Raw genomic sequence first — 23171 nt, forward strand, 5'->3', positions numbered from 1 at the left:
ACTGTGGTGACGGTGGGGCTCGAATCCAGGTCCCGCGATGCGAGTCCGTCACTATGACCACTCGACCACCACAGCGGCCTATTATAAAACCGTAAGCATTCATCTCGGAAATTTCTAGGAATTGGTACATACATGGTGATTGTGTGTATATATGCGTGACCCTAACATAGTCATTTTTCCGAAGTTATGAATATTTCGGGTTACATACTAGTGATACGTGAAGTCTGCATGGCATAACCAAAAGTCTGTCGGTTTACCACTAGAAGTAGCTGTCTGTTAGTGATCGCTTCCCACATCCCGTGCCACATCTTTAAAAAAAAACATTTTTTTTCGGCAAACGCTTCCAGTAAGAAATTTGGGTATAAAGATGATGTAGGTTTACGCGATAATTTCATTGTGGCTTCAGACATCCAAAATATCCATATGGCGGCTGGCTCCATTCGTTGCGTTAGATGTTATGCGTAGAATAAATTTATTTGAATAATTATCTGCCGCGATCTTTAGCATAATATTGTGCCCTTCTTCAATTCACCTCATTCTCATTTGCCAAAATATTTTTGTCTTTTTTTAAAAATGATTGTATTTTGGCGTTCAAAATATTTCATGACTTTATAACTTCCTCCACAAGACTTGTGCGAATGTGTATTTTGACCGTTCCAAATTTTCGATTACTTCCATAATTTTCTTAGGCCAGCGTTTACCCGGCCTTACGAAACTCAGAAACAAAAGTCAACCGAACAAGTATTATACGAGTTGGAATTTAATTTTCAAAACTGAATGTGAAGATTACATTAACCATGACCCACATATTTTTGCAAAAAAAATTACAAAAAAAAATCGCGTGCAAAAAGGTGGTTTAGTTTATGCAAGAGAGTATAATGGCTTTCAAGCATATAAAGACCGAAAAATTAAAACCAATTATGACAAATTTTGTTTTGCTTTTAATTCGTCAAATTATCGATATTTCACGGAAAAGTAGTAAAAAATCAAATTCTTGCATCATTCATTAGCCAAAATTGAAAAATTTCGCATTAATCGCACCTGTTTCCGTAAATACGAAATTTACGTATCCCTCTAGTAATTAGTAATGCATACTTAGTTCGATTCCTAGAGATAAAAAGAAAAAAGTATGCGTTTTTGAGAATGCTTTTTTGACTTTATTTCCTAATTTGCATTTCGCTATAAACGAAAATCTTTTTTGTGTTTTTAACGTTAGCTCTTTTGACAATCACTTGCACATCACTCGTAATTGCTCGATTCTAGGTGTAATTCGTACTTAGAATGAACTTTCACTGTATTATATAATTATCCAGTATATTCAAGAAACATTACGTAGTAAAAAACATAGTTTTTTGCCGTTATTTAGTTAATATATATTTGATAAATAATTCTTTATAAAGACCCCCAGAACGGTATATTTTTTACAAGGCACTGTCATACAGGTGGAAAAACATAAATAGTATTAGAAGTCTATGTCAAAAAATGAGAAGTTTATTTAAATTCCACGCCGTTTTGTCCCAGAAAACTCGTTTAGATTCCAGAGACTGAAACGATCTGGTGAGAAACTATTTTGTCCCTCCTCCCCGATCTCTACATTTTGGGAACATTCCAAGATTGTGTCTCCGAAGAAGAAGAATTGTTACGCGTCACAAATATTGTTACAACAGTTGTAGGACAGGAAAGAACGCAGCGAAAAAAAAAGATCTAAAGCTCATTCCTTTTCTTTTTCTGCGCACTTCCACGCTCTCTTTATTTTCGCTCTAGTAAAGAACCATTAAAAGACGTAGTGAGCTATGAATCTCTCCGATCCATTGAACATTGGAATTCCTTTTACAACGATAAATTCCATTTTTTCTGTTTTTTTTTAAGAGAAAGAGAAAACGCTTCAAAATAACTGGAAGATCAGGTTATTTAAAAAAAAACAACAACAAATAACTGATTTTTATGGTTGTGATTGGATTTCTCATATTTAACAATTAAAGCATGCATGCTCAACCCATTGCCCGTGGGCCAGTGGCCCGCAATTTCAAAACCTGGTTTAGTGAGAGTGAACTAAGCGGCACATTTTCAAATTACCCCGCGGCGCAGTTCCAGATCACTCGAGTGCCTCGTTGTACATTTGCAGGTCATTTAAGTGACCCGCGGTGCATTTACGGATCACTTGATTAAGTGGCCCGCGGCACGTTTTCAAATCAATGAAGTGGCCCACACTCTCGTAAAATGACAAAGTAAACAAGGTTGAACACCCTTGAACTGAAGAAAAATTATTGTGGTTGTGGCAGTTTTGTTTGTTGCCGGACATGATTCATGTTCATCGTTGACCAAAAAAAAGGTGAAGGTCTGTTTAAGTGGGTATCCCCGTAGCAATCCACGTGAGTGAAGCTGACAGGGCTCTGGTCAAAAACAATTTTAACCATTTTTTTTTTTCTGAGCTTAGGAAATTAGCTTGGATCCTGCATAGTTAAGATTAAGATTAATGCATAATACCCAAGCATCGTTATAAATTTAACAAATATTAAACAAATTATCACTTTTGCCGGTGGTTATGCATAATCATCATTTCGTATTGGTAAATCAAGTTCCCCCATACATATGATAATGCCAATATGATAAATTTGTCCCATTGAAGTGTTAAGATTTGTTATTTAAGCGACCGTATTTGTGAGGAGTCTGGACTGAATATAATGAACGAATTTTTGCGAAGATCCTCGAAATAGCTCCTGTTCGACGAATTTTGAAATCGGACCTCGATATAATGAGCTCCTACCAAGCAAACTTTAAGATCGCACCCCAATATAGCGAACTTTCATTTAACAAATTCTTTGATTCAACGAATTTTTATGTTTTGTATAGTATTTATGTTTACAATCAGATCCCCTCCCCCAATGAATATTTCCACGATCGGACCTCTATATAACGAACTCCTGTTCAGCAAATTTTACCATCGTACTCCGATATAATGAATTCTCATAAAACTTGAAATTTAATACATTTATCAAATTTTACCTTGTATATTTCTAATAATGGTTCATCTTTTCTAGTTCTGTGAGGTTTTTATTAATTTTCTCGAGAACATGTATTCCATATTGTTCTTCGTGAAGCAATCCCGTGTGCATCCGTGTAAATATGTTTTTCCTTCATTCCAGAAATGGTTGGGAGGCATAGAAATTTCATTGCGGTTCCGAAATGATCAAGCGAAAACGTGTCGTGAACTGCGTGACGAAACTCATTCGGCTTACGAAAAGGTTGAATTTTGGATGATGGTCCAAACTACTTTGTCCTCGAAGCTCTTCCTCGTTTTTGTTTTAGTCTAGACTAGACTATACATAAGAAGGATGTTATATCTTAAGAAACAATTGAGTAGGCGGTGAAGCAATCGATATCAAGCTCTTTTCTCGTTCGTGAACCATAAGTAGCAGACACGAGCACTACAAAAGGGCAAAGCATCCTATTTTCATCCTCGAGATAATTTAGGGGGGGGGGGGGTGATATTTACCGGAATTAGAGTTCGTGACTCACGGATGGCAAAACATGGAGAGTGGAGACCTCTTTTGCCACTCAAAAGTGCCAATTTTGCTACAATTTTAGTTTTACGCGAACAGTAATGTTCTCCGATAATTTTCCTAAACGGAAAAAAAATTATTTGAATTTCGTTATATCGAGGTCCAACTATATTTATAAAGCATACTACTGATTCAGAAGGTTTTTTTTAATGTTTATCACATATTCACCAATTACATCAAGGTATTATGCATAATCACCAGTAAAAACGATGAATTTGATCTGTTTGTCAAATTCACCAGGTGAGCTTTGATGTTACGTCCCGGTAAAAGTGGCATTCATCAAATTCACCAACGACGCTTGGGTATTATTCATAATCATCGGTAAAAGTGATAAATTTATCAAACTTACCCAGACGATTGGCGATTATGCATATAATAACCGATTTATCTCAATAATAGCAACAAATATATTCGATAATGTTTCAAAGTAAGAATTGGTTGAAAATGTTTCTCCGATAGTTTTCGAAATTCCCCGCGCGATTCATAACTATTATGGGAAACAAACCACTAAAGCCTGAAATCAGATCCGATTTGCTCGTCGAACCATGTACGGTCACTTGCAACGCTTGATCTAGAATCGAGCAATCGATGCGTTTACAAGGGAAAAAAAGTACATAGTACGCACATATTACACACGAGATTTAAAGACACTTTGAAATATGAACGCGTCGGTGTCATCTTACGCACATCCGGAACGTGTTTTGAACCATTTTGTGAGATAAAACTTGGTTGGGGGAAATAATTTAACGTGATTTTTCTATAGGTCATGTTTCATTAGAGTTTTATTCGCTTTCAACGAAAACCTTTTTTCTTGTTTTCTCGGTATCGAGTCAAGTGATCGAGAAAATCTCATTAGTAGAGCCCGGAAGTTCAGGCAAAATGCCATAAATGCCTATTTTGCCTATTTTCAAACTGTTTTTGAATAAACACCTTTTTTTTTAATTTTTCATGCCATAAATTTTTTTTGTTTGCATTTTTAATTAAGTTGCTGTATTTTAGTAATATATATCATAATGTAACATCCATAATTGTTATGGGAATCTTTTCCTAAGCCACTTCGTTGGGCATTTTGCCTGTTGTGGCCTTGTATTTGTATTTGTATAAATGCTTATTTTAATATTGTTTTAAGTTTGTTCGTGAATTTCAGAGGCCATATTCTGTAGAACTTGGATACTTAAGAATGGAGAACTTCAAAAGACATACAAATACAAGGCCTCAACAGGCAAAATGCCCAACGAGGTGGCTGAAATCTTTTCAAATCTCTAACTCTTAGTATGTATTTGTTATTATCAGGAAGCGCCCCCCCCCCCATTCCTTTCCAGTCCCATTACATTAACTTTGCTGTGGCTGGATGGTGTTAGACATGAATGTTTTTGTTTCAAACGAACGCATCCTATGTATAAGAAAAAGCTGGGAAAAATTACAGGTTTGGTTTCTCCTTGTATCATATCTTGCCATGTATTGGACAGCATTGTATATGTATCCTATAGCGAGAGGTCATCAGTTAGCGCCTTGGCTTACCCAGGGCAATGCAGAGGGGCTCTGGTCCTGGGGCCGATATTATATTGGCACCTATTTTTGTTTACACCATAAATGCACTGCAAATAATCATGGCAAGTTATTTTAGGTATTCAGTATTCGATTGAACTGTCCAGAGACGCACTCAGGGTCGTGTGACAGGTGCGACTACACTGGGTCCTTGAAGTATATGTCCACATATGTAGGTATAGCTCTGTTTAAACTATAAAAACTATAAATGAAATTTCCAAATAATCCAATAAGTAAAATGGGAATCATTCGTAACTCGAAGGCGCCCCACAATCATTTCCTCTATGGGCTTCGCGTGATTGCCTTGGAATCGACCTAATCTTGAGGGACCACAAATATTTCATTTTTGGCATGAAATCAATTACTATAATATAAGTTAATATAGTATAATTTGATATATAATTTAATTTTTTTGAAATTAAAGCTTTAATTGAAACATTAAATGGACTAAGTGCAACCAATTTTTAACCAGTTTTTGGACACTCGATATCTAGGCTTTTAGTTCCTTTTGCTTTCTTCCATTAATTATAAATGTTTTCTTTTAGTGCCTATTTTGACCATTTTTAGTGACTAAACTGTCGGGCTCTACTCATTATTTAACTCAGAGCCACCCTTACCAGAGGCGGGGACTGGCGCGAAAATAATAGCTTTGTCAGAGGCATCATAATAATTTCGGGGCCCCCTTAGCCTAGATTTTATGTTTTACTATGGGATCAGCATCTAAAAAAATTCATACATTACAAAATATAGTGCTGAAAACATCCATACAGAAAAAGAATATATAGTATATTATATTACACAATTAAATGTAAACTAACAAAAAATGTAACGAAAATTTCTAATTGAAGAAAGTTTGTTAATTGATGGTAGAAATAATTCCAAAACTAAGTAAAATTAGGACGTAATGAAAGAAATTGTCTCAGAACTAATAAAAAATCAGATTCGATGAGCGAAAAATGTGCAAAAGATAATTGACAGATAATTCCAGTCAGAAGTGCTGAAATGAAGAAGCCCCGTTAAGTTTGGGGAAAACATTGAGAACAAAGTTGCTAGTTGTCCGATACATACGGGACTCAAGCCCTTACGCAGGAGGAGTGCTGCGTTGCATTATATAGTCATTAATTATTAGAGGGACACAGCCCCCTCTTGAAAATTATTGGGTGGGGGCTCAAGCAGCTTTAGTCTCGGCACCTAGAATTCCAGCGTCCATTCAAGTTCCAGGAAAAAAATGAAATAAATAATTCCCGAATTGATGAAAATTCCAGAAGTGATGAAGGTTCAAGATTCTTGAATTGACTAAAATTTAGAATTTATGAAAGTAGTAATTATAGAATTATTTCTTTCTGCATGAAAATGCAGAATTTATGAGAGACATTGTTATTATTCCCGTAAGTGCGAGACCCCAAAACGTGGGGCCCGGTGCGAGACCGCACCTGTCGCTCTCTCCTGGGGGCGGCTATGAGTTAGCTTGAATGTGACAGAAAGAGAAAATTTCCGATGACAATACACGCACAGCCAAAATAATCAAAATGTCTGGTTAGTGGACACTCGGAGGACTGGAAATTAGGATTAACACGAAAGCAAAATACTATAATAACAGTTTTTTTTAATGAGTTTGTATTGTCGAAGGGGAATATAGTAAAATTCCGTTATAACGAGCACGGTTTATAACGAAAATCTCGCAATAACGAGTGATTCGAAAGTGATAGTCAAGTAGCTAATGTTAAAGATACAAGAAAATATTCGGTTATAGCAAGTTCAAAATTAGAAGTTTTCTCTGTATGAAATGCTTTCTCTATAACAATGAGCACAGAAAAGTCAAACTTTACAATTCCTCTTTTCGGGCTTCCCCACGACACATATGGGTTATGTGATGATTTTACTTGACTTTTTGTCTCTTCCAGTGACTAGAAGGCCTCGGGACTAGAACTTGCAATTTAAAGTAGTTTCCGAATGACTGGAGAAATGTGTAATCAATGTGAGCAGCGGTATCCTTATTCAGATTTTTAATTGTTCAGTTGGTCGACCAAATCGCTTTGACAAAACGAAATTCTATACAAAAATGTCTTACAAAATCAACTGCTGTAAGACCAAAAATCAATTTCATGACTAGAGTTCTGTTCCTTCGTTAATACATATTAGAAAGAAAAATCATCTAAAAGACGTTTTAATGCAGATGAAGCAGCAATTTTCAACATTTTTATACAGGGTGTCCCGTATAAAAGTGCTAATGCGGCCTTTATCTCATCAACCTATCTTTCCTTGCTTTTGGTAGATTCCAGCGAATGACGATGCCTGTTTCGTATACACAGATTAATTTTTGTCCATCGATAGTTTTCGTTCAAATAGATCTAACACAAGGTATTTGTAATTAGAATTAGCGTGTTCTGAGCTGTCTACAGTTTATTATGACTAGTTAGGAGCATCTTAATGAAGGGATGTTGAGAATTTTCGAAGTTCCTTTAATGATCGAAAATTCTCTCCATAGCTTTCGGTGTGAATCATGTTGCTCCTAAAAGAGCAGCGCACGTTCTTGGTGATTCAATATTACGCTTTGTATTCAGGGAATGGGAATTTAAATGATTCTGGTGAAGATGTTTGGACACCTCTAGTTATTATGTGTCAGAACTCATTCTTTTTTGTTCTCAATTACTTTTATCCCTTCATTAAGACGCTATAATAAAATTTCGAGATTTCCTGATGGAATGTAAGCACTCAGAGCACACCAACTTCAGTAACAAGCCCTGTAATTCTCAATTTTTCTTTCCTCATTTAGATATGCAATTTTCTCAATATGCCATTGTTCAAAGTAACATCTTTCAATGTAACATTGAAGATTTGATACAAAATTTTGCATCAAACAAATGCTGGGATTGTGAATGTCACAGTATTTGTTGCAGGTTTCCTAGACATGTGGAAAGTCGGAGGAAACCAGGGAAAGGTCAGGGGAATTAAAAATGATCAGGGAAACGGAAAAGTAATGAGAAAATGGCCCTTGACAATGACAATGACCTTACAAATTTAGGGACATGGTTCATGGAAACAAATTTGTCCAACAGTAAGGATCCTAAGGTCATGTTGCAAATCCAGGCTTTTTCACTCATGGCCTTTATTCCAAATATATAAAACAACAACAACATTCATTTTGGGCTTCCGGGCTAGAGCTCTACCTGCCTCATTCGTGAGGGTCGTCGCGACTCGCTGTATAAATTCATCTAAAAAAACATGTATGGTAATTTCGAATCGCTTTTATTTCTTAGGTGCTCTGGGATGTCACACTGCCATTTCAATCTAACCGAAGACCACCGACCCAGGCAATGTTACTGCGAAGGTGTCACCATCGTCCGTTATGCATGTGTACCTGGTAAGTTATCAAATTTTTCGTATTAAATTATCCTACTGAGCCTATTTCAAGCATTGTTAGCTCGCTTTTTCGGGCCGGCTCCTTGTAATTTTGGCGTGATAAATATCAGCAGTTTCGACATTTCAGATAACAGAGGGAGTTTGTACCAGCTAAATTTTATAATAATTCTTGACAGATGTGTGGAGTGTTTTTTTATACGTGTTAACTGGCGAACCCCAAAAAACTTGACATGACTCGACTTGTGACTCTTCATCCAAAGGTGACGACGACTTGACAGGCGTACCGTGAAGAAGTGTTGACTCGTTACGTAGGCCGATATCATGCCCACACACGCCCATTTTTTAATTTTTGTATTTTGACCCCACGGTGCACGTGGCTCTCATCTCGTAAACGAGCCGCCATCTGCTAAATGATTATTTGTGTCGCGTGGCTCGGGCCCCACGTCGGTCGGTCGGTCGTCATTATTATTATTGTTATTAAACCTCGGCAGGTGGGAGGCCCTTCAAACGGAGGAGAGTCTTGTTTTTGAGGAGGGAGCAAAAAAAAGCTCCCCTTTCCGGGGAAGATCGAGCACGCACAATATACCACGGGTGCCGGGCCCTTTAAACAATTTGCGATACCACCGATCTTCCGACTCCCAAGAGCCATGTCGTGGAGCTTTTGTATCGAGTCAGCGCAGATGCCAGAGTTGTTACTGTAGGTAACACACATAGCAAAAAAAAAAATATATATATATATCTATATACATTGAAAGGCCGGGGCCTCGTATTTTATACCTTTTTATCTGTATACCTATCTATTCTTTTATCCATAGGTGGGCTTATTGAAATTCTATTTCACAAATCCTTGATCTGAAAAAGAGTAAAGAGTACATACATGTTGCGGTTTTTTTCCATGAGCTCTTGAATACTTTATTATAGAGTTCCGTTCTTTTGTGAAGTGGATCCTGAAGGGGAGTATTATACAGAGTTGAGTATGTGTATACCCACAACGGCTGAATTAACTAACCGGGGAGGTTAATAGAGAGGATTTATCTTGGTGTGAGCGATTAGGGCTTGACATTCCGCCTGACAGGCTTTTTACAGATTTACAAATTATCAGCTGTCTCCGAGGACGGAAAAATCTGTCAGTTTTTTCACAGATCTTGTTTCACTTCCCTCGTCGTCATCTCCCACTTCATGCAGACTGAACGCTCTTTCGTGTGGCACTTTTACTTGAACCCTCTTGGGATTTGTGATACCGTCTATAATAAAATGAGTAAATTTAAATATTTTATACAAATTCATATTAAAAAAAATGGAAATTATTATAAGGCAAAGCTTCACTTTTACTAATGGACGCATCGTTGATAAAAATGTAACTGTTCTATCGTTTATGCGAAATTGATCATTACACTTAAAATATGCTTGTGAATGGTAACCGTAATGGTAGTTATGGTATTGAATGGTGATTGTAAATGAGTAATCGTACTTCACTGCTTCTCGAGGAAACCCCCCCCCCTTTCCCTGATCAAAGACCGTGGGAAACAAATATCCCTTGGAATATGCCATAGCCGCTATAGTTTCATTATAATTTCTGCTTTGTTTTTGGAAAAAACGGGGCAGAGATGGTATACATAGCTGAGCAGAGAGAGAGAGTCGGGAAGAAGAGAGGAAGGACAGCGGGAATAGCAGGATTTGTTATTCTTGTAAGGGCCTTGCCGAGCAATGTGGGCTCACCTGGGAACACACCACCCAAAGACCCGTTGGCTGGCCTTGACGCCGGCAAAGCAGCAAGGGCTCAACCGGCCACTGGGGCTCACTCGGGAGTCCACCACTCTGCTGCCCACAAGATCTATGGACGTTAGTCAAAGGGGGGTAAAAGCTGCTCCATATGGGTAACTGTCGCGAGGCAGCGCGCTGAAAACAGCGCCAATTAGGCAACAGCGGCTGAAATTTTAAGCTGAGTCACGACTGGTCAAATGTCGCGAGGCAGCTTTGTGTATTGTGTGATGTATATATTGTATATAATCGTTTTTACGGCCCGGGGGACCCAGGAGATTTGGGAGGGGGGCACTCATACTTCCGGCACAACTCAATCGGTAGTAAATTGTCTAAGGTAATAGACCGGAGTTGTGCTCGGTTTGAATGAATGAGTGCTTACTGCTGTGTAAAGTCATCTGAAGGCCCCCCCCCCCACCTATGCTTCAAAAGGCGGAGAGCGTATGCCATGGGAACGAATTCCGTGGACACAACTTTTTGAGAACCACACTGTGATAGTCATGTACTTCGACTCTACATGATTGATTCTTTTTGATGTACATGTATTGTGAAAAATATATATACCATATGTTGGCTATTTCTCTTGAAAGTTGTCTTATCCTCTTGAAAGTTCATGTTGCAATGCGGCTTGAAGGTATGATATAATATAGTACGGTATGTTGTACAGTAAATAGAAGAAAGAGTACATATCTATGTTCATTTTGCGGCCCTTTGCAATATTTGTATACATGTTCTTAGAAGATGGAGAGGCTGACACGATTTTAGCCTCAGACTTTTCTTTACATTTTTGTTCATTCCATGACTTTACTAGAGAATCAATGCGGGGGGGGGGCACTAAAAATCTTGGTTTAGTTGGGAGGGGTCCCTCAATGGGCGGAACATAATGGTTTTAATTTGACATATCGAATATTCAGTGCATGAGATGTCGCGAGTTCATGCCGATAGTCCACAACTGCCAACGTTCCCTTTCCGTAGGCAGTAATTCTTTATTAGTTTTTAGAAAGTGTACCGCTATCATTGTACCGCTTGATCATTATTTGGCGCAGCATAGCCTCGATGGTCCTTGCATCAATAAAAAACAAACTCCAATCCAATACGATGGCGCATGTGCACCCTCGAATGGCTGATAGTACATATCGCAGAAAATCCGTCGGAAAAATATATTTATTTTTGGCGAAGTGCTGTTGAGCACTCTCTAAGAACACCCTTTACCGCCTTTACTATTGCGATTCGACCGCACATCCTACGACCAAAAATACTTGTTTAGGGGTGTCTTATATCACCTCTTAAAGTTTGTCCTATGAATTTGGAATCGTCCTGTATTGGCATGTATGTGTGTGCCAATGTAAACTGGATTATATCACCCTTGGCGTTTGATTGTTCGGATCGAGATCGTACTGAACTCTATTGCCATCTGCTATTCTGGTACAACGGACACGTTCGCACAATAGCACATAATTTACTATGTATATATATACGGAGAGGGAAGAAGAGTTTCAGTTTCATCTCCTGCATATATTTCTTTCTTCTGTTCAATGGAACAGGATGAATAAGCGATAAAAAAAAAAATGGAATAGTCAAGAGGCATTGAGTTGGGAACGTCTCTTGAGACAGGCTATTGAAATGGTTCGAAACCGCGGAGCGTGTCGGCCACTTTGTTCATGCCACGCGACTGCATTCATTGATCTCATACGGATGGTTCAGCCACTGCACAATAAAAGTATTTTGCATATATATATTTATTTATATTTTTACCTCACGCGTGTTCTTGAACACCTAAGCCTACACTATTTTTACGCCGTATGGCCATCGCGTTTTCTAGAGCAGATGTCTTCTTTCGGGCCATGTTTTGAGCTATATCATGGTGCGAAAATTCCCGAACCCCGTCCCAATTTGGCCCATTCCAGATTTTTATCGAAGTCTGCGGGTCGTATTTTTTATCGATACACGGCGAACTGATATAAAGATTAAACAATTAGAGACAAGTATGTTTAAATTGGTTTTTATTGGTATTTCCATTTGTCTCTTGAAGGAGTTACTCAGCTTCTACACAGCTATCCAAGAAGTGATTCAGCTTTTACACAGCTGTTCAAAAATAACTCAGCATTCAAACAGCTGTCCAATGATATTCAGCTCTTTACACTTCTTTGACCTTTGAAGACCAGGCACATCCCGCTTCCCATCTCAGAGAGATATCGAAGCGTTCCCGAAGGATGGGTGTATCCCGACAGTTTTATTGTAAACAACAAAACATTTTCACCTCAGACGAAGACAATAAAAAATAAAATATGTATGTAAACAATCGCCAATATGAAATCATGTAACAGATAGTTAAAATCTAAACCACAAATGCCAATGGGAAATCAAAATTATAAACAGGATTATAAGATGGTGGTGGTCCATCACATAAAGAATCTAGTAATCATCAATTAATCGAATGATTGTCAATAATCTTGGAATATAAAATTTCGAATCGCAGTGAATCAGCTAATCACAGTCATACATGTTTTTACATTGTCCAGCTTCGACATCAGTTCGATTGCCGGCATCGGTCTTCAGTAGTCACAGGTCCGTCGTCGTCTAGGCCTCAAGTTGTACGTCCTCACCTGACTGCTGCACTCTCTCGAGGGCGGGTGTGTGGCGTCAGACACCTTTCAGTCTTGGCCGCAAGTCGCACTACCTCACCTGACTGCTGCACGCCCTTGATGGCCCATGATCGGCTCGGCGCCTCCTCTCGGTTCGCAGGCTCCTCCGGTTTTGTCGTGCATTTAATGCAAGTTCTGCTCTAGGAACCTGACAAGACCTGTCAGACGACGGAAGTTCATAGGACTACGAAGGGTCTTTATCTTCCAGGCTAAGGTACGAGACTGGCATCTTACCAAAGTGGAACTGGGCCGTCTTTGCACACTGCGTTGCATAATGCCAGAGGGATCCAGAAACTCCACAATTACAAGCAGAGTGAGCTGAGCGATTAAACCGTTCTTAATGGGCCGTGCTCTGTGACCACTATTATCTTTTCTCTGGTAGCTCTTTAGACTGCTGTCCAAGGATGCTTAGTTTTAACACAGCTGCCCAAGAAATTATTCAGCTTTTAGATCACCCTCAAAGAAGTTATTCGGGGTTTTACACGGCTCTCAAAGACGTTATTAAGTTTTAATGCGGCCCTCTAATCAATAAACCAATAATTCAGTTTTCATACGAAATTAGAAGGGCAAAAGTCCTGCATTTAGGGGGCATCTGCGACTGGAGCTACAGATCTTTGGTTAGTCAGAGAAAACGAAAGCCTCGTTGTTCAAATTTTGGGGCTGTAGGTAAATACGCCACTTACTCACATACAGAAATCGCGCCTTAGATTTTTTAAGTTATTTAATTTTCACTTTCAGATTCAAGGCGCGACATCTGTCCTCCAAGAAGCGTTTATACCAGGGCTCCACAACCTTTTAAACATTGCGGGCCGAATTGAACTTTCCACGAAGCCCGCGGGCCACCAAGCCATACCGTTGTATTCTCGGTTATTAAACAGGGTTCCCCAAATTTATTGTGTGTGTGTGAGAACTTCTCTTTTATTCTAAATTCATTTCTTTCATTATAAAAATTTGAATTTTTTTATTTATTTTCAAATAACTTCCTTTCATTAATCAATTAATTAATTCTTTCAAATCAGTTATTTATTTTTAATAAATCTGGAATTTGTCCCGATAATTCTGAAGTTATGTTTTCATTAATTTTAAATTTTTTCATTAATTATGAAACTGTTTCTTTCAAAAATTCTTTAACTTTTTCATGAATTATTACTTTTAACAATTCTATTAGTTATTATTATTACTATTTATATTATTTCTATCGTGTCTGCAATTATTTCTTTCACTAATTATGTATTTTTCATTAATTATAAATTTTCATCAGTTATGAAATTATTTTTTTCAATAACTCTACAGTTATTCGCGTTTTTTTTCGCGTATTCCTGAATGACTCGTTATGTACGTTCAAAAGTGCGCACCACAGGTTGGGAATCATTGTTTCATATTAGCAAACCGAAATAGTTGCGAGAAACCTTGATTCCTTTCTAGAATAGCACACAAAATCCAGTACAATTTCCTATGATTGCATTTCATACATAAACATGCATATTTACTTCGCGTACATGTATATTATTTTATACTAATGGAACGACAATTATATTGAATGCTGCATGATTGTTAACTTATGCATTTCGTGCAGTATGAGTGGAAGAGGAGGAGGGAAGATGTTTGTACTTTGGTGAATCCGATTTATATATAAAAAAAAAAAGCGCTCTCTAATACAGTTATTATCTTGACCGCACGCGTAGAAATCTGGTTGTTTTTATAGTGTGCATAACGTCGTGTAGCAGCTGTTTCGTTCGCAAACTTCATTAATTATACGCCAGGTGGAGAGGGGGTATACTTCTGTGGTACACACACACTCTCCTAATACGGACTAACAGCTGAAGAGTTGTTATAGTCGCAGTAGTAGTAATACGTTCATCCCGATGTTCCGGATTCTATTTCGTTCGGGTTTTATGAGTCATAAGGTAAAATGAGTATGCGTGGGTTCTGACGGAAGATGAAAATTATTAATCTTATTTGCTATAAGTTCAATTACAGTAATTCGTACAACCAGAGGCGACTCTTGGGCCGTGCGACCTGTGTGGCCGCATGAGTAGGGGCACCAAATCCAAGTTGAAATGGCAAAATAAAGCTTTGTTGATAAAAAATAAAAGTGGGCAGGAGCACCAAAAAATATATCCCACACGGGTAGGGATTTCTTCTCGAGCCACCCCGATGTGGATCTATCGTAGAGACTCTAATGCAGAAATGATTAGCTTAAATGTCTCAAATCTAGTTTTTCTCCCCCCCCCCCGTCGTTTTTTTTATTCGCCCCCACTATGTTGCATCCATAATAGTGCTAAATACTAAAATATTAAAATCGAATTATTCAGGCTTCCCTTTGTGTCCCTCTTAATTCGTTTTTATCACCGCCATCATTAATTGTTGTGCCAGAGTGACAAGAGTTTGGACAATTCCACCCATTCCTCGGAGATTGAGTAGAACTGTGGTTCTCAGCCTGAAGCCATATGGCCCACTTGTAGTCCTGAAATATTCTAAGATGACCACGGGTGAAAAGCAAGTTGAATGGTAGCCATAACAGTGGTAAAAAGGAATTACAGAGAGCAAATGTCCATAGGAAACCAACACTACCATTATAGTACGAGATATGGTAGTGTAATTTTTGGTGGTCAGCTAAGTTGGTTTTCTGCGGTTTTCTAACTTCGAAGTGTGAATGCGCGCGCGCGCGAGCAGGTCTCCCATTTAATAAAGTCTCTCTGCGTAGAGCAGACAGACCTTCTCCACATGATACAACATGAAAATTCAAGCATTTCCCATCTTCACTTCAAAACATGGAAGACAGATGGCATCACCAACAAGAACACGAAACAATTACAACGCTGGCAACACAAACACGTTAGAGGCCAGAGGCAAACCCAGATTCGTTAGAAATGCCGGAGAGGAATGTGCAATACTGAATACTGAGGCCTGTAATCTCAGAACGAATGAGATATCTGTAAAATGATGTCTGCCGAAATGAGTGAGGAAAGTGAGGATAGCCCCCTTTTACAGTATCTCCCCCACCCCCTAAGGAAAAAGGGGCAGGAGTTCCTTAAGGATATGGCCACACACACATAGACTCAACTTGTAATCATCTCGATAAATTACAAACTGAATCAGAGTCGAAGTTGATAATCACCATAGATTCAGGTGTTTGATATGATTTAAAAAAAATCCGCTAAGTTATATTAATACTGGCTGCGCATTCACTACATTACTTAGTATCACCCCTCTCTCCCTCTCTGGTGATCACCAAATAATTTCTTCTCATGATAGAAAATGTGCATGGCTTATCTTCTTGATTGGTGAAGTCGAATTTCGTTTTCATCACATATAGGGTAGATGGACGAATCATGACCCCTACATCCCGCAGCAGGAACTCCCAGGCTGAGATATCCGGCAGGCCAGACTTTTCAGGGAGGGGGGTGAATAATGAGAATCGTTCTGGGCCCCAGGACTGGAACCTGTCTGTCGGTCCTACCCTTGTGGTGTCCATGGGGTGAATCTGTACGGCCACGGTTGCGTAAATGTTTCAACTATATAATGTTTTTTATTATTTTTTAATAAGTTAGCATTACCAGAAATCATTTGCCTAACCTGTCAAATTTGCTTCCTATTCAGAGAAATAAATTTTTTGGGCTATGCTCTATCTGGTTAGGTTCCCAATGCCCAGTTTGACCTGTCTGCAGTTCCGCCTCGAGTTTCATTGCTGTTAAATTTATTGATAATATTAATTGATAAATATTAATAATTTAATAAAATATTAATTGATAAATATTAATAAATTAATAAAATATTAATTGATAATATTAATAAATTAATAAAATATTAATTGATAATATTAATAAATTAATAAAACATTAATTGATAATATTAATTGATAATATTAATTGATAATATTAATTGATAATATTAATTGATAATATTAATTGATAATATTAATTGATAATATTAATTGATAATATTAATTGATAATATTGATGATAATATTAATTGATAATATTGATGATAATATTCATTAATAATTTCATTGCGATGTTAATCATTCCTCTATCGATTGTTTCGCCATCTCGTTTGATGATTTATATGGAATTTGACAGATATGTCCAAGTCCATATATAGCTTCGGAATTCCCAGCCTCAAATACTGATTGATTCCCATCATATTCGCGACGCTTGGTGTACATAGCCTCGACATCAGGGTAGGCTCGGGATTAATAGTATTATTTTTTAGTGTGTCCCGTGGAGGATCTTAGCCGTGAGACCTGGCTCTTGTGGGAGGCTCCTGGCAGGAGCAGCTGGAGATTAAATTTTCAACCGTACGAGACATCGCTTCATCTCCCCACAGGCGTATAGGCCGCATCAGTAGAACCAGTGGGCGTACGCAGTATCGACGTTTGGAGGGGGGGGGGGCACAAAAGGCTTAGAGGGGCCACAAAATGTCCTTTCCAGAGAAATTTTTAATTGAGAACCTTCAAAAAAGCATTCAAATTAACAGAAATTGATTAAAATAGCATAGAAAAGGATTTTCTTTGTTTTTTAAATTTAAATTATTTTTACGAAAATATTTAAAAAAAATTATATTTTTGGTACGAACTCCCTCTTGCATATGCCACGGAGTAGAACGACCACGAAAACACCTCACACCGTGAAAAATTACAGTTTTCTCTGCGAATCATTTCATATTATACACATCCATAGTTTGAAAATTATAGGCAATATTTTTCTGCAAAAAAGTTTTTTTTCTGCAATTATTTTTCTCTTTAATAGAGGCGCCCCGTGCGGCGGCTCGACCCTGGAGTGGATTGGCGCGTTATTCCATTTTTCTTTTCCCTCTTCTATGAATTCCTCAAAAAATGAACAATGTTGACGCAGCAAAAATTACAGCTGCTTTTTACGGTCGCCATCGTGTGGATTTTGCATGTTTACTTACTGGGTTGTGTCCGTCGGCTCTTCAATGGCTTGTGGCGAATAATGATGACTGAATGTAAATATGGAACACGGACGTTTATTGGTTATGCGTGAAACGTTGCCATCGTTTTTCTTTCTCCCTTTACGTCTTTTTTTAATGATCAATAGAATTTGAATCATCGTCCTCTTGTCTTAATGCTAGTCAGGGTCAATGTTATGAATACCGTTACATTTTTTTAAGTAACAAATGTCAGGGCTGTTTGATAAGTAAGGTAAATCTCTCTATGAGACAGCGGCACGATCCCTTCTATGACTCTTCGAAACTTGTCACAAGTGCTTTGTGCTTTATTTCTTGGCGTCGTTCCATGTTCAGGTTGTAGTTACTCTGGAAATGTGCACTAATAAGTGCTCTATGCAGTGCAAAAAAGAAACTTTTTATATTTAAAATAGTTACAAGCTGCTCAAATCAAAGCTGGATTTGAATACGTCCATGAAAATTCTGCGCGCGCGCGCGCGCCATCATTAAATAATACCTATTTTTGAATCGACCAATTTGAACGATCCGGGCATCCACCGAGGTTAAGGTCCACGCTCTGGAAATGATTAACTAAGTCCATGGTATCGTCATGGAAGATTGCAGATTGAAGGTGCTTGAGATAGGTGCTGTGTGTGCATTTCAATAGAACAGGTTAACAATATTCTCCGTGAGACATTAAAAATGAAAAAGCTTTGTTCCAGATGGGTACCGGGGATTGGTCCTAATTATTCAAAAGCGAATGTGAAAAAAAAAAATTCGATATTGGCTCATATAACCATGAAGACTTTCGGTGTTGATTTTTGACAGTAGGTGAAACATAGATTCACTAGTCAAAACGACAGCCAAAGCTAGGGATGGAGCGTTCGTACCCCGATATGATAATACATTAGATGTGTGAATTATCCGTATATGTCAGTAATGTATAGTTATCATACATTCAATATTATCGTACAGTTTAATATTATGTATAGTTATATAGTACGATTTACCATATTTACCTACGACGCGACGCTTCAGTATGCATTATCGTCGGTAAATGTGAAGTTTTTAGTACTTACTAAATTTCCCAACGATGCTTGGGTACTATGCATAATCACCGGTAAAAGTGATTCATTTAAGGAAATTTATCAAACTTACCGAAATGCTCGGTGATTATGCATAATAACCGGATTTATCATATTTACCGCGTAACATATTTATTCCTTCTCCCGATGCCTCACGATGTTGAACGAGAAACTCACTGACTTAGTTACGGTCGAGGTCCTGATGGGTTAAAAAAAAGCAACAAGAGAAATAGCATCTGTAAAAAAAAAAAGATGCCTCCGGAGAAAGAGAAATGGTCAAAGGTGAATAAACACCAGTAGTAGTGTTTAAAAAAGCCGCTTGGAACAAGATTGGATGCTATTAGTATTGATGGAATTCCGTTTGTCTTCGGGGCAGCATTTTCTTCGAGATGATAATCATCATCACGGCAAACAGATTGAAGGTTCTTCTCCGTCGGTGTAATCATTGGACTGTGCGATGATGTAATTTCTGCTATTTTGGCTATAAAGTATTCTGTATGTTTTTTTTTGTAATCGGATTAACGCCATTCTATTTCATTTATCATAAAAAGTAGTGGAAGATGCGCATTCTTCTAAGTACTGTGTATATAAAGTCTTCTTTTTAAACAAAACTAATCCGATCTCAAATAGGAGGAAAGATGTTCCTATGAGATGCCATGTCTTGAGAACGATGAATGAAGGACATACAGTTAAACTCGGTTATAATGACATCGAAGATTCCACTAAATTTTGCCGTTATAACCGAAATGTCCTAACGACTGAGTTCGACGTTTTCAAGAGCTTTTAGATATAAAAAGTATAATCAGATGCAATTAAATGCACGGTGGGTGGAAAGTCCTAAACACATTTAGAAAATTAATAACAAATCAACCAATTGACATAAAAAGTTGCTGTTTGCGCCATAATACTTATCAAGGCATCGGGGTTTTTTTTTTCAAAATAAATAATATAAAAATGCTTCACCATAAACTTGGCACAACACATAAAATTCGTCAGTGATACACGAACAGTACATAATTAATGCTTATTACGATTTGATTCGCTTGAAACTACCAACTTTCAATATATGAACGCCTTCTTTAATTCGTTCTACATCAAAAACCGTGAAAGGGTGCTCATACTTGAATTTAGTAGTTTTATGTAACGCTCAAATCGCAATGAACAACATTATTTACGCACTGTTTTTGTGTCGCATTTTATGTGTTATGTAGATTTTTTCTGGTGGTGCTGGAGGAGGATGTTTAGAATTCCATGGACAGCTAAAAGGACTAACAAAAATCGGTTATCGAAGAAGTCAAGGTTGACTATTCTCTAGAAGCAACAGTCATTAAACAGAAACTCTCATACTTTGGCCATGTAATGCGCACAGAAGACTCACTAGAAAAAATGGTAATGCTTAGAAGAATGGAAGGAAAGAGAGGAAAAGGCAAACACCGAGCACCAGTTGGATAGAGGAGGTGTTGCAAAGCACCGGAATGAAGCTAGCACAACTGAGGCATGCTGTGAATGACAGACCAGCTTGGAGAGCCACGATCTATATAGAGTCAACAGGAGTCGGAATCGGCTCGATGGTTCCTAACAGCACCAAAAGAGTTTCTCGTGATGCAGCGCTATCTTTGAGCGAAATTTTGAACTTTTATTATTTACCAAAAATAAACGCTCGACACCTTGATAAGTGTTTTGGTGTAAACCGCAACTATTTATGTCAATTGGTTGATTTCTTTATCAATTCTGGAAATGTGTCCAAGAGTTCTCGTCCATCTTACACTGTACATAAGTTTTTATTTATTTAAAATGCCATTATTATTTCATTGTAATTCATTTGTTACTTCTTTATAAAATAACCGTATTTCAGCGAGAAAAATTTATGGTTCAAGTGTGTTTATGCATGGCCCGAACGTATTTATGATGTCAGAGTTGTGCGTCTTCCGTGTTCGAGAAGTGCTACTACTACTACCACCCTAACCGCATATGCACCTTGTAAACATTCCTCTCGGGGAATTCCTAACAAATTCATGTAAGTCGGAACATGTTGTGGACGCGTGTATTAAAATGCGGTCCAAACGAATTTATGTTGTTAGAAAGAGTTTTGTTTGTTTCGTGTTCGTGCTAGTTTCCATATTTTGAAGTGAAAATGACAAATACCCGAATTTTCATGTTATGTAAGTACGCATCGGGTTGAAGTTCTCGAGAAGTACTGCCATCTGCCTTCCATATAGGAAGTGAAAGTTGCAGGTACCTGAATATCCGAATTTATGTGAGTATATCGTGTGTAAAGGTACCCTTTCTGTTCGTAGAAAGGCTATCATAAGTGCTGTGCTCATCTGCGCATTTCATCACTTTATTTTATCAGAATCATAACCAATCGGTTCATGGTGTGATCCTTAATTCACTTCGTCTTTTTCTTTCCCCCCTTCAGAATCCGCCGTGAGTGAATCTTGCAACACCAAAGTCCATGGATCCAGCGGATACATCAAATCTCCAGGCTACCCGAGGTTCTACCCGAAGGTGCAGCATTGCACTTGGAGCATCGAAGAATCGATCGATCAGAAGATGCGACTGACGATCCTCGACATGGACACGAGGCCGCCGATCTACAGGAAGGTCGTCGACAACTGCCCGGACGCACTGACCCTGTACGAAGACTCGCACAAGCTGAGGTACGCTTGCGGCGCCTTCGACAACACAACTGCTCGGCCCGTCGAGACGACCGGCAAAAGCGTGCACGTCGATTTCACGAGCCTCGATTTCATGCCGTCCAGGGGATTCTTCCTCCATTTCAAAGGTAATTCTTCTCTCTCTCTCTCCTTGTATACAAGGTGATTCTAAATTCGTGGGACAAAATTTGAGAGTTGATATGAGACACCTAAACAAGCATTTTTTTGGTCATAAAATGTGTGGTCGAATCGCAATAGCAAAGGGGGTAGAGGGTGTTTTTTAGAGAGGGGGCACAAAATCCCTTCATTAAAAACAAATATCATATTTTTCTGATAGATCTGCTGCAACAAATGCTATCAACCATTCGAGGGTGCAAGGGGTTGTAATGTGGTAGGCTTCCTCATTGTGCAACCTGGGTAACGCAAATTATGCCACAAGCCATTGTACCGCTTGGTCATTGTTTGGCTCAGCATAACCTTGACGGTCCTTACACCAATGAAAAACAAACTCCAATCCAATACACACTCCAATGGTTGACAGCACATATCGCAGCAAATCCGTCGGAAAAATATATTTGTTTTTGGTGAACAGCTGTTGTGCACTCTCTACAGGACCAGACTGAAAGGCAGCCGCTGTGGTGGTCGAGTGGTCATAGTGACGGACTCGCGTTGCGAGGTCCCGGGTTCGAACCCCACCATCACCACAGTGGTGGTCGGCTGAAGTTTGTTTTTCTGTGGTTCCCAACTTCAAGCCGCGAATGCGAGCCGATCTCCCCTTTAGAAAGTCTCGCCACAGACCTACAAACAGTACAAATGTAATTCAATCATAACACATCACTCACTTCATTTCTGAAATATAGATGGCGGCACTGAAAAATCAAACACAACACTACATACGCACTCAGACTGTTAGGTACACGCACAGTTACACTTCCGGCATAATTCACTAGATAGTAAATCGCCCATAGATGGGATAGACCTCAGTTGTGCTCGGTGTGAAAAAAAAGACTAAAAGGGGCAGGTGTGAAGGGTGCGATCTTACCGGACGCCAAATATTAGGGTCGTAAAACTGAATTTTAGTATATTGGTTACATAAATTGAATTCAACTACAACTGCTTTAAAAAGCCAGAGCTTGCAGTTCTGTCGATTTATATTGATGAAAAATATGACGATTTATTAACATACACACTTACGGCATAGATGCGTGCCCCCCCCCCCCCCCCCCACATTCTTGAACGCGGCCTTGATTTTTGACCAGTACCCAGACTGAGATTTTTAGCCGATTCCTTACATTGATTATAATTTTAAATATTTGAAAAATATGAGACTGTGGTGAGATTCGATTTGTATTTTATCTGACAGATGGCGGCAGATGTAAAGCCGACGCCATCCTATTGTCACGCGTGAAATCGCGGGAGAAGCGATCGAACAATCAAGAGCTCAACATGTCGCTCCGTAGATTTTTACTTTGTCTTATCTTTCGTGTTGTAAATAAATAATTATTTTAAGAAATTAATCAATTATCCTGAATCCTTCATTTTATACAAATCATGCAACCTCGTAACCCAAAAGACCAATACTTAACGCCTCCAAAGACCTGTCAGTGCCTTTCCCCATCGGGGGGGGGGGGGGGGGGCATG

At 38.5% G+C, this 23171-nt stretch overlaps 1 protein-coding gene across 1 annotated transcript in view; it reads left to right on the forward strand.

The window, feature by feature from the left end:
• LOC149086700 (mannan-binding lectin serine protease 2-like) overlaps positions 1 to 23171 on the forward strand; it is a 59552-nt gene that overhangs the window by 28649 nt on the left and 7732 nt on the right. The window contains exons 3-4 of the mRNA XM_089231058.1: positions 8372 to 8475; positions 21293 to 21658. Coding sequence (XP_089087184.1) covers positions 8372 to 8475; positions 21293 to 21658 — 470 coding nt within the window. The remainder of the gene's footprint in view (positions 1 to 8371; positions 8476 to 21292; positions 21659 to 23171) is intronic.

This window comes from Pholcus phalangioides, unplaced genomic scaffold, assembly GCF_987345545.1.
Source record: "Pholcus phalangioides strain wild (caught in Gottingen) unplaced genomic scaffold, Ppha-v1.0 ptg000004l_1, whole genome shotgun sequence".
NCBI lineage: Eukaryota > Metazoa > Arthropoda > Arachnida > Araneae > Pholcidae > Pholcus > Pholcus phalangioides.